The sequence below is a fragment of the Dermacentor andersoni genome, chromosome 3 (assembly GCF_023375885.2).
Source record: "Dermacentor andersoni chromosome 3, qqDerAnde1_hic_scaffold, whole genome shotgun sequence".
NCBI lineage: Eukaryota > Metazoa > Arthropoda > Arachnida > Ixodida > Ixodidae > Dermacentor > Dermacentor andersoni.
In genome coordinates, this window is record NC_092816.1 from 38465500 (window position 1) to 38483420 (window position 17921).

Sequence of the window (17921 nt, forward strand, 5' to 3'; positions counted from 1 at the left end):
CAACACGCTGCGGAAGTATCACATAACAAACTTTGAGCCACTGTGTGATGCGTCATGCCCTAATATGGTGGCATGGTCGGCACGGAAATAGAACACGGTGTTACACTGTGTCGGGTTACGGTGAGCACGCCGACGTCCGGTGATTAAAAAAAAACTGAAACGTGCATACGTCGCCACATTTTACTAATTGGCTGTATGGTCCCCATCTATGGTCCCCATCTGTATGGTCCCCAGCTAACGTCCCCATCATCCATGCATGCTTTTCCTTGGATCAAGTCGACGACCATACAATAACCTCAATTATATCAGGCATACCTTGCTACAAAGCTACTGGCCACGATGGCATTACCGTAAAAGCATTGAAAGACAATATGGATATTCTTGTGCCAGTACTCACTAAAATAATAACTGTATAAGCCGACGCACATACCCTGACATATTAAAGATCGCAAGGGTTTTTCCTATATATAAAGGTGGCGACGTCAATGACCCTGGAAGCTATCGGCCTATCTCTGTGCTTAGCATAATAAATACTGTATTTGAAAAGGTCATCGCGGCTCAACTGAAGCACTACCTAAACGAAAACAAGCTTCTAACAGATTCTCAACATGGATTTAGAGCTAATCGATCAACGTCATCAGCAGTGTTAGAACTTACCCAGAGCATATACACAGCTCTACTGAAAACGAGTTTGCCGTCGAATTATTTTTAGATTTAAAGAAAGCATTTGACACAGTCTGTCATTCCATACTTCTAAAAAAATTACGAACTTATGGTTTTAGCGAAATTACAATGGACCTCTTTTCAAGCTACCGGTCGAAAACAATATGTAAAACTTGGCTCCTTTGCTTCCCAGTATACTACTATGGTTACAGGAGTTCCGCAAGGATCAGTTTTGGGGCCCATACTGTTCTCGCTATATGTCAATGACCTCCCATCAATACTAAAGTCATCAAAATGTGTTATGTACGCTGACGATACCACGCTATTATTTTCAGGTAAATTCGCTGGCGTATTGCAGAACACTATAAACAGCGAGTTATCAAACATATCAACTTGGTTTGCATGTAATAATTAACACTAAACAGAGATAAGACAAAATACATAGTATTCAACTCCCGTTATTCCAGGTGTGACACAAGAAGCATGCAAATTCACCTTCTAGGTGGAACTGTAGAACAGCTCGACCACATAAAATATTTAGGGGTATTGTTGGACTGCAACTTGAACTGGAGACCACATATAGCTAGTATATGCGCGAAATAAGCTTTGGCTTGCTATTTAATAATAAAATGCAGAGAATATCTTGACCTTAGCGTACTTAAAGTTGTTTACTTTCCATATTTCACTGTCACATCATATACTGTTCTGAATCATGGTCTAGCACATATAAAACATACGTAGATCCCGTCTTTCGGTTACAGAAGAGGGCCTTGCGCATTATGACATACACAAGCCCACATGATAATAGTGACATGCTGTTCGGTCGTCTCGGTATATTACCATTTTCTTGGGCATGCGAAATGAAAGTTGCCATTTTGATTAACAATATTTTAGTGGGAATCACTCATTATCACCAAGCCTGTTTATTACACCTAATGGCAATACAAGGGGTGCAACAAATATAAATTTAAACCTACCAGTCACTCGTAACAGGTATGGCCAACGACTACTTGAGTTTCATGGTGCCAAAATTTGGAACACAGTACCTCTTGAAGTAAAAATTGCCCACCATTTCGTGTCTGCTGTAAAAAAGCTATACCTATCAAAGAGAACGTGATTTTCCGTCGGTCTAGTTCTTCACTTGTTTCATACTGTGCAAGATTATTCCTTCTTGGATCTATTCAGAAAGCCTAAACACTTGAGCACAGACCTTTGCAAATATGTTACTTCTACGTATAATCTGCTACTTCTTTTTTTGTGTGTGTATGTATTCTCCTTACAGTTCTGTTTTATTACGAGCGATTTATAAGCACTGTGTTCTTTTTTAATGGTTTTAATTGTATGTATCCACCTAACTGTATTAGGTTGTACAACTAATAACTAGATATGCGCATGACATTGTAGCTGCTGCTACATATACGACTATGGGCCTACACTAGCCTTTGGCTACTGGCCCAAGAGTTCCCTTCTGCAAATTATTAGCAATGAAAAATAAACTGAACTGAATTGAATTGAATTGAAAGCTGTTTAAAGAAAAAAAAAATGATTTTAGAAAGCGCGAAGCAAAATGCGATTATAAGGCCTATGTTCTTCGGTCGACAGACCTCTGACGACCGAATATCGCATGTCTTATAATGGGATCTTGCAACGCGTTTTTTTAGCCTCTTCTTTATTTGAACAGCTTGGCTAACGTTAGCTGGGACACACGGTATACATACAAGTCCCAGTGCTCACCATACCTTCAATGTTAAGGCTACTGTTTCTTGATATTTTAGTGGAGTTATTATTGTAAGACTACCTGAGCGTATGCACTGCAGTCTACTCCAATGTTACTATATCGGCGATATCCACGGCGGAGTTTCTCTAAATCATTCCCTTCCCTTTTTTCCTTCCCCTAGTGCAGGGCAGCCAACCGGGCTGAGTCCTGGTTAACCTCCCTGCCTTTCGTTTAACCTTTTCTTAGCTCTCTTCACGGATAACGGACGTCGACCGTAATCTAAATATCGCTTAGAGGTCAGGCATCTGCTATGGTTAACCATTTGCTACGGGTACACTCATAAGATGTGTGAACCCTTTGGCGCTTGTCTTGTCCCTCAACTATAATCGTAATCTTTTTTGCCTACGTTTCCTTTCTTGAAAACTCCACCCTGTCTACTTCCCTGTAGACTCACTCTGATAATCACTCTGATCTCACTCTGATAACGCGCATACCTTTAGTGACCTGGAAGTACTGCGCGCACAGCATTCAAGAAAGGAAAGGCGCGTAAGACAGGCGACGATTGTTCTTGTAGGACGAGTTAAGCCCCAGAGGGTGCAAACGCTTCGCAGAATGTAGAGTTTTTCCCCCCAAGACATACGACTCATGCAAGAATGATATATTTCGGGCCATTCGGCTATCTCAATTTATTTTAGAATCGGACTAAACTATTGGAGCTTGGCTGGTGCAATATTTTATCCTGTCTTTCTTTTGTTTGCTTCTGCAAAGAGCTTTTTCCCCTTATTATTTTCTTTTAAGAAAGCGCTTAAATTTAAATATATAAACTATTCAGTGCAACATATTATAGTCGATGACACCGTTTGTGAGACTTCGGCAGCTTTTCTGGATCGAAGCATGGAGAGCAACCGCCGCCAAGCGCGTGTGCTGTTAGTGGCGCACAACATCTGAATTCGTCTTTAAGATATTATTGCATCTATCACGAGCGATAATAGCAGAAAAAATGACGCACTTGTTAATGTCACATTACCAACTATATGTTAGAGGACAGCTCAGTAACGCTACAGATTACATGACCTGGGTGGTTGGGGAAGGGTGCAGAATGAGTGATGAAGGCCAGCAGATAAAAAAAATATGGATAGAAACAAAAGCTCAGTGAACATATGTTGGAGAACAATAATAATAATAAAAAACCTGCCATGCATCTGCGTCGTGAACGCGTCAGTGCGGCACTCAACGTCGAAGAGATAGCTCGAAAATTGTCCAGATCACGCAAGTTATCGGAATGTTTAGACTCCAATAGGCAGTGTCGATGCGTGGGTTTGAAAAATGATGGCTAAGGGGTACTTTAGCTCAATTTCACAGAGCCCTGCGATGAGTGGAAGACGAAATCAAGTCACGTTTAGAGAAGCACCTGTCTTTAGCATACGTTCGCTTTTTTTAGAGCGTCATATCTATATCTATCTATCTATCTATCTATCTATCTATCTATCTATCTATCTATCTATCTATCTATCTATCTATCTATCTATCTATCTATCTATCTATCTATCTATCTATCTATCTATCTATCTATCTATCTATCTATCTATCTATCTATCTATCTATCTATCTATCGATTAATCTATTAATCTATCTATTAATCTATTAATCTATTAATCTATCTATCTATCTATCTATCTATCTATCTATCTATCTATCTATCTATCTATCTATCTATCTATCTATCTATCTATCTATCTATCTATCTATCTATCTATCTATCTATCTATCTATCTATCTATCTATCTATCTATCTATCTATTAATCTATCTATTAATCTATCTATTAATCTATCTATCTAATCTATCTATCTAATCTATCTATCTAATCTATCTATCTAATCTATCTAATCTATCTAATCTATCTATCTATTCTTATACATCCTCCCACTTGCGCCACGTTGGAGGCCATTCCCACGTGATGCACGAAAAAAGAACGAAGGTGAACTGAAGCGAATGCAGGAGACGGGGGTCAACTGCCTTCGCATGGCTTGTGCGCGGTGTGGAGTACGACGAGCTAGCTGGACGGACTGTAGAGTTGGTGATCTGCGAGCGGTAGAACCTACGAGAGAGACAAAAGCAGTCGACTTATCGCCTAGAGTCTCACTTGACATGCTTAGCTACGCATTCAACGGGGAGCATCGCTCGAATGAAAACGGAAATCAGCGAACCTCTCTGCGGAGTTCTGGACACATTCGACAGCGCTAACTAAGTTATACCGACGAGGATCGCATATAGCTGCATGCGCACATCGGTGTAATTGCGACCTACAGCTTCTCGCTTCCGGGTGATCCACAATGCTGAGCGTCTCGGACCGAAACACGGTTCGTTGTCGCTGTGGAGGTGCTGGCCTCGCCTCCTTTTCTTTTTCTTTTTTGTTCCTCGCTTGTCAACACCGCTGCTCGGGGTCGCGCGGCACGTTTACGACCCCGGGGGTCGGAGCTCTTGCGTGCCTGCCTCGTGTGCCTGCGCACTGCGGGTGTCGGAGACAAAGTGGAGAAAGGGGACAGAAACAAGAGAGAAGGAAAAACAAGGCAGCTGCGAAAGACGCGGGGTCGAGGGAAATAAGACAGTTGGCAGCGAGGTTGTTTTCACGTTCGCGATAAGATGGGCAGAGAGAGAGTGGGACTTCACTTCGGGCTTGCTAAAACCGTGCAACGCTGTCGATTCCAGGATTCAAGATCTACTTGCTTTACGTTACTGGCGTATATGAATTGTGCGTATATGCGTACGTACGTACGGGCATATGCGTTGAAATTTCGTATACGCGTAGAGTATGGTTGAATAGTAGTTATTTTTTTTTCTTTTCAGTTTTCAATGCCTGTTTGAGTAGAACAGTACTACAATAAAAATATGGGATAACGGTTGTCGGCAGCGTATGTGGGGAAGGGGACCTTTGTCAGGCATATTCGCCTTTAGTCGTCGTCTCGACTTGAACTTTCAAGACAATAAAATGCACCGGAATCTACCCCCCCCCCCCCCGGGGGGGGGGTAGATTCTGTTCCATAAACTGCGAAACATTGTGGAACTCGCTATATTTTCACTGTCATCTCTGATTGGCTTGCAGTTTGCTTAGCTACGCTTTTTTTTATTTTCTTGTAACGTCAACATCACAGCATTCAAAACGTGGCGGAGTTAGCATCCGAAATAGCACCGATGGTCGCTTTTAGAGGCGACGACGATTGATTCCGTGAGTTGGGAGTGAACGAAGCAGTCCCCAAGAATAGGCGTTGGGACAAAAGGGAGGATCATTTCTGAGACGGGAGTGGTGGAAAAAAAGAATTATTCACAAGAAGGGACTTAATTTAAAAGTTGGACACGGATTATGGAAAGTGGGTTCGCACACATGATTGCCTGTTCTTTGACTTGTAAGATTTATACTATAGCAGTCAGTCTGTGTTAATGAACAAGGTTCGTGTGCATTGTATACTCCCCGTTCCTTCTGTCCCAGTTTCGTCCTATTCGCCACGTTGACTGTTGTACAAAAAAATACCCGAAGGAACTAATGCGCTAGTGTCTACACTCTACAGTTACATTACTAGACACTAGTCCTAGACACTAGTAGTGTCTTATAAGGTGGTTCAGAATGGTGGCGAGCACGTTGATTGGCTCAAATATTCATCCTTCAGGCTTGAAATAGCTCTGAGACCTTCAAAATCGATCATATCTACGAATACATAGTGCGTTATAAATGCAACGATTCGCTGTGATTGCGCATGTGGGCAGGTACTAATTAACTTGCTGCGTTTAGAAGACTACGTGAGTGCTTGAAAATTCAGAAATGCCAGGAGAAAGAAAGCAATTTCGGAAATAAGTTTAAAGCCACCAGCTCGTGAAGACTAGACAGATCACTGTACTAACTATCATTCCCTTGTTAGTCGAGTTATTGTAGTGTTAAAAGTTTCGTGCAGTGATTTTCTTATGGACCTTTATGGTCCGTCTGAGGAACGAGCATATTCAGGAATTTTGGACATTTGCCCCTTTGGCTATGTGTAGAACTCTGCCACCGTGCGCCAGTGTAGCTCAATGAGCAGCATTTAAACGAAAGAAAGGAAATATATTTCAAACGATTGGTTGTATTTCAACAAATTTCACTTAGCAACATGCGTATTTACGGCACTTAATCGTAACGTCCTTGCTGCGTTACAACAGTGTTTTAGTCAGGATTAAAGTACTGCTATGACGCAGTCGAAAAGTGACAGATAATTGCTGTAAATACGCATCTTATTAGAAGAGCGTAAGGTCCCGAAGATGGTGTAGAAATTCGGGCGTCCTTTTTAGATACCATATTTAAAGAATGCTGCCCACTGAGTTACGCTGGTGCACACCAGTGAAGCTCGAGAGATGTCCGAAATTCCTCGATATTATTGCGGGAATGCACTGGTTGACGCCTACACTAGCTCCCACGATGCTGCACGCATTTAAGGAAACAGGGAGCTGCGGCTCTTATTTCGGGTGCCGAAAGTTGGCGGCTCCTGCGTCTGCAAAGAGCTTCAGCAAGCAGAAGTTGTTCTCGTCCACACCGAGGTCTCTCTCTCTCTCTCTCTCTCTCTCTCTCTCTTACACGTACGTTGCCTCGTGCTGGTGCGCCAAGGTCAACGACCAGCAGAGACGAGGTTTAACGGCACGTGGAGAAGTGCGTTTTGCTTACCTACCTTGTCTTTTGCTTTCTAACAGTGTAGCCTGGATTAGTGCGGTTAAGGCCTAACTTTAATAGTGGTATCGCATTTCTTGTAGAGGGACGATGAATTGTGCAGAAGACAGGGTGAATGCGAAAAATGTGGTGAGGGTACACGGATCTCTCGGCGTGTGTCGCGAGAAAAAGGGGGAGGAGGTTAAGTAGGGAAGAAAGATAGAAAGAAAGGTACCAAATCTGCACTGCAACTTAAAATGTGGGGTGCCCAAAATAACCTGTCTCCTTCCTTCTAACGTGTACTTAAATGAGAAAGCTCGATAAAAAAGCTGGACATGCGCATTACAATTAAGTGCGAAATGAAAACTGTAGTGGGTCCAAACCTCACCCGCTAATCCTGAATCCCACCTTCAAATATCGAAGGCCGTGATTTGCTGTACTGCCGGTGCCCAAAGCTCCTGCGAGAGGTGGAAGTTTGTCTTCATCGGCCGCTACTATGTCGCACCTCCATACCTCAGAGCAACTGCCTCAGAGTAATGGAAAGTGACCTCGAAGGCCGGGCTCTTCCGCAATGCGGCCGCTGTAGGGCTTCGTCATGGACGCTAAAAATCGCTCGGATCCAATAATATCCTACTGACATCTCGCTCCATCTATATTGAAGCAGCTTTTTGAAGTACAAAAATCGAGGTGCGCGTTACAGTTGAGGGCAGTAAGTTTTCTATTTCTGGTCGTGAAATATATGACGCATGTTACTGCCCGCTATAGTTGAGAGCGAGTTAAACCGAATAAATACGGTAAATCCACGGACCCTGACAAAGATATTGCCTGTGTCAGTGGCGATAGCACGTTACCACGTCGTACTTTTAACACGGATTCCTAATATCGTCTTTGAATGCCAACGGGCGAAATGGGACGTCGTTGATACTAAGTAGAAAGAGCACAAGGACTGATCGCAAATACGCGCTTCCATATCGGCATTCGACTGGGTTTTCTTCCTTTCCTATAACGCTAAACATGGACTTATTCTTGTAAGTGGCTGAGTGCCCGTACCTGTATAATCCATGACCGAGGCTTTCCAAGTGACACCATAGAACGGTTCTGGTGTGTCGATTTTGAATTGTTCTCTACCAAGTCCATCAGTTATACATTTGTTGTCACTTGACGATCTTATATTTTGTAAAGCCACCAAAATTCTTCTTCTTCTTCTTCTTCTTCTTCTTCTTATTATTATTATTATTAACTATTATTTTTGTGCACCTGGTATTGCCACTGATGTGACAATTCAGCGTGCAAACTTTGCGCGTGCGGATGACAACTCAGTCGAATCTCTTCTTTCTTTCTTTTTGAACAGGACGCAGTCGGCTTCCCTCAAGGCTTCTCCAAGCCCTTACAGCTTAACATTGCCAAAAAGTGCGAAGTTAAAGCTAAAAGAAATAAGCTGCGCGTTCCTAAGCTGAAACTATGCGTGACGAAGACGCGGAAGCGCACGCATACATGCATGCGTAAATACTTTTAAAGTACATGTGATCACCTCAAATGTAAACTTTCGGCAGAGACCTACCTCGGCGGGGAACAACTGACTTGATTAAAAGTAAGGAAAAAGAAGCTCAAAAGAAAAATTTATTAGAACCCGAAACTTTTGAGCGTTTCGAGCTCACGAGTTGCGGGCCGACAGCTGAGTGGCAACCTTGCGCTGACCTTGAAAGTTCCGAACACTCGTGTAAGGGCCGCACTTTCTTACCTCGCGACCATCCCGAGGTGCGGCCTTTTCAAGGGTGCTCGTGGACACCCTCGTCCTCCATGCCGTGTGTGGGCAAGATTAGGTTAGGTTAGGTTAGGTGAGCGCCACTATCAAATGGTTTTGTCTACTGTGTCAAAATACACCCACGCCATGAACTTACGTTCTAAGCGCAGTCAAGCTGCACTGACGCGCTCCTGAGCCTTCTCCATTTCGAGTTGCCCGTTTGGAAACGCAGCTTCTTTTATACAGTATGCTTTAAATTGAATGGGAAGGGGACTTCCCCTCACTAAAACCGTTAGTGTGGAGAAGCAAGCTATAACTAAAGTTATTAGCAAGCTTTGCATGCGCGCGCGCAACCCTGCACCTCTCACGCGTGCACTCAGATGCAGGTTCGGTGACCCCCCCCCCTCCACATCCCACCCTCCCACAAGATAGAAAAAACAAACAGAAAAATAAACCCTACAATATTGTGCCTGTGCCGTTGTAATTTAATCTCGGGTGAGAAAGCCACATAAACGTGAATGACTGTTCGGGAAGGAACAAACTCCACAAATAAGACTGGCTTCATAATCATAATGGTAGATTTATTATCCCAGGAGTAGCATCGTTCAGGCGAATCTCTCATTAAGTTTTGCTCGAGCGTAAGATCCATACTCTAGAGACGCTCGAACATGACACAAGTTACCGGTCTTTGAGGTTTCTTGTGAGCGTGGTCACCTCAGGCGTCCCTTCAAGAGAGGATCTGCATTTGTATGCCGGTCCACTTTATTATATTTTCTCCTGTGTTTCCTTCTTTCTAAACGTCTTTTTATTTTTCAAAACGAGATAAAAACATGTTTTGCGCATTGTCTAGCACGTTATGGCGGTCACGCTCGTTTGATTCCTCTGTTTACCGTCGCCTCTGCTTATCTGGCTGCAACCTATCGCTTTTCATATCTCTCGCGTTTCACCTTGTTGCTTGTCGCTTATCGTCTGCTTGCGCCGTAGTGTCAACATCTTGCATAACGCCCGTCGACCAGCTTTATCTTGCCGTCTGTTTCTGCTTTGGTTTCTCAGTAGGACGTCCTTACACCGCCTCTCTCGATGCAGCGATGCTGACGTCTCTTCGCACTATTTCGTGGGCATTCACAGGTACTTTCCCATATTTCTTTCTTTCAATACTGGCCGAGTAACACGAGAAATCGAGACTCACGTTAGAGCGCTACTGAGATAGCTTCGAGCACAGTTTCCTGCATAAAAATTACTAGGGGAAACTGTGGCTCAAGTGTCTATAGAAGCTGCAAGCATGGCCGTTCGGCCAGCATGAGAATGATGGTGACTTCATTAAATTGCATAAACTTCCTCTTTCTGGCATCGGATGGCCCATGTGACTTCGCAAATCGATCGTTTTAGAGAAAGTATTACGTTACAAACGCAACAATTCGCTGTGATTACCCATACGTACGCAGTCATTTTGTCTGCTACATTTTAGAGAAATGGAATTGCTGCGAAATTTAAACTCGAATCGCCTCAAATGTTAAACACTTCCACGCATAACCATCGTTCCCATGATAGCTGAACGGTCGCTGCACCAGAGTTCCCTGTGGTAATTTCAGCAGGAAACTGTATGATCAGAAGTAACGGAACGCATTTGGAAAACGTCTTTGCGACTTCATGCCCACCTCCTGTCGACAAAATAATACACATATGGAAATATTAACGCTGTATATCAACAATTCGCGCTGGCGAACCAAAAGATAAGCATGACGTGGCATACTTTTGCAAAGGGAAGCTTCACTTGTTTGTCTGCAGACGCGCTTTCGGCCGAGCTTCCAGGCAGGCTGCACAGCCGCCATCGTGTTTGGACAGCTGTGAAGCCTTCATAAGGCCTGACTTCGATGCTGTCTTCACGAAGCTCTTTGTCGACTTAGTCGGACTTGGATGAACTCCTTAGATGACCGCTGTCCGGTCGTTTTGTTGTCCATTTCGCCATGGAGGAACAAAATACTAAGGAGTAAGGCATATTGCTTAACATATATTATTCCGTCGACGTCTTGTTCCACAGCTGGCGCCGTTGCCGCTCATCATTCCAGCGTAAAATTTCATTTCTCTTCTGTTCTCCCAATGGGGAGGCCTCGTTAATCTTTTTTCATGGAGGTATGAACCATTGCTCAAGAGGGCATCAGCCATTCATCGTCTTACGTGACGGACGCATTTAATAGCAGCGGGCACCCCAACTCGGTGGAATAATAAAGCTTTCAATCAATCAATTGATAACAGAGGTGATACGAGAATGTGTGTGCAACCCTATCGTCACGATGACCAAAGATCGGGACAATAAATATGTTCGTACCTTTGCTCAAAATTCTACGTCACCTCTGTGCCGTGTGCTAAACAGCTTCGCTGGACATCCAAGAGTGGAATCGCTCATGCTTTTTTCTAGTCTCCGGCCATACAGACGGATTTCCGCCATATAATGCTTGCGCATCAAAATGAAAAACATCATGAATCATTCCACTCTGTGAAGGTGGATGACCAGCGAAGCTGTTTAGCGCAGGACACGGAGGCGACATAGAATTTGGAACAAAGGTACGAACATATTTATTGTCCGGATCGGTTGTCATCGTGACGATAGGTATGCACACACATTCTCGTATCACCTCCTTTGTTGAATGTGTCCGTCATGCAATACAGTGAATGGCTCATACCCGCTAAAGCAATGGTTTTTACTACGGTAAATAATAATACAAAAAATTAACGGCCCCTCGCCATTACGACAGAAGAATTGGCAGTGGCTTAGCTCGGCTATGCCAGGATATACGTAGCGAAAGCTAAGGCATAGCATGGTTAGCCTTGGTTAATCTTGATTGCAAGTCCAGGCTAGTCTGGTTGTCTAGCTATGTAGCGGCGTTTAGCGAGTCGTTCGGCGCGTTGTTCGTCTGTTTCCTGGTCGATTCATTTCGTCTTCATCTCGTTCTCATGTCGATTCGAGGCCTCCTCCTGCTTATCAGAATTGTCGCCGTCCATACTAACGCCTCAATTGTGGTTGCGGCGCACGCGAGCTCTCCTTTTCAATGTTCCGACATGTTACCAGGCATGCGACGCAGCTGGCGAAGCGAGCGAAGGCGAGCGCAACGACGAGGAACGCGGTGTGACGTCATACCAAACGGCGTAAGCGGAAAGGCGCGGCGCTGCGCAGCGGCGGAACACCTGTGGCTCGGTGCTACTAGTGGCGCATGCGCAGTAGTGACTAGGGAGCGAGAGAGAGAGAAATATCCGCGGCGAGGCGCGCGTTGTGACGTCATGTGCCTCCTCGGAACACCGCCATGGCGAAATCGCATTTCGCGGCCAGTAAAGCTTTCACTTTAAAATGAAATTCTACGCTGGAATAATGAGCGGCAACGGAGCCTGCTGTGGAAGACGCCGACAACGACGAACGCGCGACCATAGGCACGAGTGGATTCGAGCGGTTCCGCCGACAGACGCAAACGAGCCACCTGTGGACGAAGACGACGATGATCGAGCTATTGCTGATGATGATAGTTGTTGATGATGACGACGACGACGATAGTTTCCTCTTGCCAATGAATAACTCATGCCACCTTATGCAATGAGTGGCAACGAAGCCAGTTGTGGAAGGACACGGCGACGACGAGCGCGTGAGCAGTGGCACGAGCGCGTTCGCGCGGTTGCGCCAAGAGTCGCCAACGAATTGGTTCGCGGTAAGCAATGTTTCGACGGTGGTTGCCGGTAGCGGCTGGGTGACATTTGTTTTATTCTTTTTGTATTAGCGACAGACGGAACATAAGTTCGATAAAAGGTTTACGTTAAGGGAATAAATCAATTGGCCACATAAGCTTTCCTTAGAAAAATAATAAGATAGAGAAAGTATTGTAAAATAATCTACTTAGGTACCTTGTGAAACTACGCTACTTTTACAAAGTGGTATTTCCTGGCCATGCTGTTACGATTGGCTCCAATGAGAGTGGCCCTATCGTGGCGTTGGTGGTGTTCATAACATGTGAACAGTGTGCAGTTTCTATGGCAGCATCGGACCAGCTATCGTATACATGATGAATTTTGTATATACACATCTCATAGCATCACTTCAAAATTATGTAAAGTGTCCCTGTCACGTCATCGTTGTTGGAACATGATGTTATTCTACATGTCACAATTTACCAACATTGGCCTCTTCGCTTTTCATTGCTGCGGGTGCCTTTTGTCTATGGCATAACATCACCGCCGCGCTCCGTTTACCCTCCCCGAGAGGCTCTGAGCTGCAGTCGTTTTTATCAGAGGAGTTGTTCATTTTTGTATGTACACATCTCATATCATCACTACGAAGTTATGTAATGTGCCTCTGTAACATCATCATTGTACATAACCATTGTGTACACTGTATATATTGAACATCATTTTATGTATGTCGCAATTAGTTTATGTGTAATTATGCGCTTCAATTGGTCTGTGTGATTATACGTTAGTGAGTGAGAACTCGGACACTACTTTGAAAACCTGCTGTGTGTACAATGCTTCGTTTGTTGTATGTGTTATCGTCCCGGTGGAATCGTGCCGGGATTGTGACTCAGTGTTCCTATCGTGCCTTGTTGAAATAAACTTTTTCTGAACACATCGAGTTTTCACTGCGTCAGCACGTGGTCTCTTAGTTTCATAGATAAAGAAACGGCGTTCGATCGCCTAGAACATTGCTGCATATTTAATGTACTGACCTCATTCGGCTTTTCGTAAAATTTTGTTGAACTTATCAGGAATGCCTATTCAAATATTCGAAGTACAGTATTTCTTGGTGGTCGTGAAAATGCACCATTTCCCGTTACTCTTAGTGTGATTAAATAATGCCCTCTATCCCCATACTCTTTGTGATGAGCCTTCAGCCATTTCTGCGCTCGGTACTGAGAAACCCTTACGTGTGCGGTCTGCCACCTCCTGGTAGCGGTGTTGTGAAGGTGACAGCCTTCGTCGATGACATCACATTGTATCTCAGGGATGAAGACAGCTTCTCCCGCACTCTTCGAATTTTCACTGAGTACGAAAATATTCCAGGCGCTGCGCTAGATCTTTCGAAATGTCGTTATTTGTCAATGGTTCACCACAGACGAGCCTAAGTCCCATTTTCCGTCTTCAAAAGAACGATTCTCTTCGTGTTTTAGGCCTTTATTACATTTATAATGGCATATCAGACGCTGTGTGACTCTCGGTTCTTGAACATGTAAGACAAAATATTCAGGATGTTAAAGGGTATGATTTACCCCTATTAGAAAGAACGTACTTAGCACAGTCTATATTTTCAGCCGAGTGCGGTACGTTTGTCACGTTGTACAGCCACCATTACGAGTTACTAGGTATTTGCAATCCCTTCTTGGTTCCTCCCTCTGGTCGGGCACTACAGAACTGCTCTGTTGCGTTGCGCTTGGGCAACCACATGCTCGAAGTGGGTTCGCGTTCCCATCCGTGTCTGTCCGCTGCCGGCTGCTTGCTCTGTGATTTCTGCCCCGTCTGCTATAGCGTTATCAGTGTCCCGCGCGTGAACTAGCCTGCTATTTCCTTGGCACAAAAATGCGTTACATGTTACCGACCGTGCACATAAATCGCGCACCGCAAGTGTTAAACGCACTTATATTTACTCTATATGGCAGTGGCATTTTATCGCCACATACAACAGGTATGGCCTGATGTAGACGTTCTCGAAAACCGCGTTGTAGATGCTATGTCAGCCCTACTGCTTCGTCTTGTTCCCCCGGCGCTCCTCGCACGTTACAATAATGTGTCGTGGGAATCGATAACGCCGTCATTTCTGCCTGGCCACCTATGCGACTTCATGTGGCTTCAAGGGTGGTAATTGCTGCGAATGCGTGACAGACTAGAGCGGTGGGCATAGTCCCATCTTCGCTGTGTCATAATTGCCCCTTCAAGAATCCAATAAACATGTGCTGCTGCAATGCGTCGTTGCCAGGGTATTTTGGACTGCCGTGCATGCTGGTTTCCGGGGCCTTGGAGTTAACCGCTTTTTTACATCTGGTCGCTGCTCACGTGGGCACTTCTCGCGAACTTTAATTGCTGCGGGGGAACTTTTGTCTATGACCTAGTCGGTGTCAGGCAGTTTTCGCGGCACATCGTCATCGCACTCTGGTTCCACTTCCGGGGAGGCGCTCCATTGAGATACTGTCGTTTCTGTGAGAGGAGTTGTTCTTCCTTGGGGTAGAAGAGTTCCTTCCACAGTGGTCATGCCGTTTCCTGTCGGTGGCTTATGGACACATATGGCTTAATTGTCGACTAGCCTGGTTCTTGTAGCCAGGCCATCGAAAGTACTCACTGTATATACATGTATGTAGAACTTGGCAACTATGGCATTGATTCAAGGAACACTAGAGGAGAGATGTTGATAAATTTCGCGGAAAGAAATAAGCTCCGAATAGTGAATATCCTCTTCAACAGGAACAGGAAGTGGACCTGGAAGAGCCTTAATAGAGAAACAAGTAATGAAATAGGTTTCATACTCTATGGCGATCACAGCATAGTGCAGGATGTAGAAGTGTTAGGTAGGGTAAAGGGAGCAGTGATAGGTTAGTGAGGTATAGGATTTCCCTAAGTATGAAGAGACAAAGAGTAAGATTAGTCAAGAAGAAACAGGCCAACCTAGATGCAGTAAGGGTAAAAGCAGACCAAATCAGGCTGGTGCTTGCAACCAAATATGCAGCTTTATAACTGAGAGATGATGACATAGAGGGAATGAATGAAAACGTAACTAGGTTGATTTCAGAAGCGGCAGTTGAAGTGGGAGGCAAGGCACCAAGGCAACCAATAGGTAAGCTCTTCCAAACAACCTAGGACCTCATAAAGAAACGACAGAGTGTAAAAGTGTCCAACTCACGAGATCAGATAGAATTCGCGGAATGATCAAAACTGATCAAGAAGGAGAAAGTAACAGATATCAGAAATTATAACGTGAGAACGATTAAGGAAGCAGTAAAAAATGGACGCAGCTTGAAATCAGTCAAAAGAAAACTTGGCATAGGACAAGCTGATCTGTATGCACTGCAAGATAAGCAGGATAATATCATGAGCAATTTAGAAGATGTAGCAAAAGCAGCGAAAGAGTTCTATACTAACCTGTACAGTTCCCAGAGGAGCCACGCTACCTTCATTCGAAGTAGCTAAGAACATGATACAGAGGTTGCTTTTATAAGTAGGGATGGATTTAGAAGGGCCTTGCAAGACATGAAACGGGGAAAAGCGGCAGGAAAAGGTGGAATAACAATAGATTTAATCAGAGATGGAAGAAACATCATGCTTGAAAAGCTTGTGGCCCTTTATACGCAATGCCTCAGGGCTTCAAGTACACCAGAGAACTGGAAGAATGCCAAAATTATACTAATCTACAAGAAGGGAGACGCTAGAGTATTGAAAAATTAGGCGCCTATTAGCTTGCTTTCAGTATAGTATCAAATATTCACCAAGATGATTTCCAATGGAATAAGGTGAACACTTAGCTTCAGTCAACCAAAAAAAAAAAAAAATAAAGGACTGGCTTGAGAAAGGGATATTCTACAGTGGATCACATCCATGTCATCAATTGGGTGATCGACAAATTTTCAGAGTACTGTGAATTCCTCTATACGGCTTTCATGGACTATGAAAAAGATGGAGAACCAACGGTCATGGAGGCATTACGTAATCAAGGAGCACACGACGGTTACGTGAATATCATGGGAAGTATCTACAAAGATTCCACAGCTACCTTGGTTCTCCACAAGAAACGTAGAAAGTTACCTATCAAGAAAGTGGTCAGGCAAGGAAACACAATTTCTCCAATGCTATTCACTGCATGCTTGGAAGCAGCAGTGAATAGCATTCAATTCAAGCTATTAAACTGGGAACGCTTAGGAGTGAGGATCAACATCGAATATCTCGGCAACCTTCGGTTTGCAGATGACATTGTCCGGTTCATTAAGATTGGGGACGAATTACAGAAAATGATTGAGGACCTTCACAGAGAAATTGTAAGAGTGGGGCTCTATGGTAATATGCAGAAGACAAAGATAATGTTCAATAGCCTGGCAAGGGAACAATAGTTCAGGATTACCAATCAACCTCTAGAGTCTGAAGGAGTACGTTTATCTAGATCAATTACTCGCAGTGGTCCCTGATCATGAGAAGGACATTTACAAAAGAATATAAAAGAGGTTGGAGTACATACGGCATGCAGACATTGCCAAATCCTGACTGGGAGCTTACCCCTATTATTGAAAAGAAAGGTGTACAATTACTGCATTCTATCGATGCTAACATATGGGACAGAAACTTAGAGATTGACAAGGAAGCTCGAGAACAAGTTAAGGGCCGCGCAAAGAGTGATGCAACGAAAAATATTACGCGCAACGTTTAGAGACAGGGAAAGAGCGCTGTGGATAAGAATGCAAACGGGGATAACCGATATTCTAATTGACATTAAGCGAAAAAAATGAAGTTGGGCAGCCAATGTAATGTCTGGGATACATAACCGGCGAACCATTAGAGTTATGTAATGGGTACCAAGAGAAGGGAAGCGCAGTCGAGGATGGCAGAAAACCAGGCGGGGTGAATGGAATCAGGACATTTGCAAGCACAAGTTTGAATGGGTTGGCGCAGGACAGCGGCAATTCGAGATAGCAGGGAGGGGCCTTCGTCCTGCAGTGGACATAAATAGGCTTATGATGATGATGATGATGATTACAGTCGAATCCAAGTAGCTTGCTAGTCGTTGCGTAAGATTGCTTTTCGGCTTCTGTACAACAGTTCTGTATACAAAACTGTGGCAGAGACACTGAAGACTGCTCACCTGTGGGAATGCGAAAGCATTATAGTCCCTCCGGTGAAATGTTTTTTCTTTTGTTCCTTCCTCCACGATTTTGCCCTTCTACGAGGAGTACTTGAACCCAGCCTGAGTATTCTAGAGGGATACCTTGCACGGCAATCGTTGAGTATTACCGGTAGTGGATGGATTTTTCTACGATTTGGCTTGTCTTTGTTGAGAAAGGGCATAATGGCTCTTTCTAATGTTCAGTTCCCTTACGTGCTAACACCTCGCAGCGTGTCGCCAGACCACTTAACTCTTTTACATTCACGATTAATTCATCTCGTTGCGTA

General features: G+C 44.1%; 1 protein-coding gene across 4 annotated transcripts in view; it reads left to right on the forward strand.

Moving 5' to 3' along the window:
* The window catches only part of sog (short gastrulation), a 319699-nt gene that overhangs the window by 82052 nt on the left and 219726 nt on the right, over positions 1 to 17921 (forward strand). Inside the window, exon 1 of one of the 4 annotated variants that reach the window (XM_055064620.1) lies at positions 9864 to 9923. The exons of the other annotated variants lie outside the window; for them this stretch is intronic. Within the exon in view, the coding sequence (XP_054920595.1) occupies positions 9884 to 9923 (40 nt within the window). The 5' untranslated portion in view covers positions 9864 to 9883. Of the gene's footprint in view, positions 1 to 9863; positions 9924 to 17921 lie in introns of those variants that run through there. 4 annotated transcript variants of the gene reach the window in all.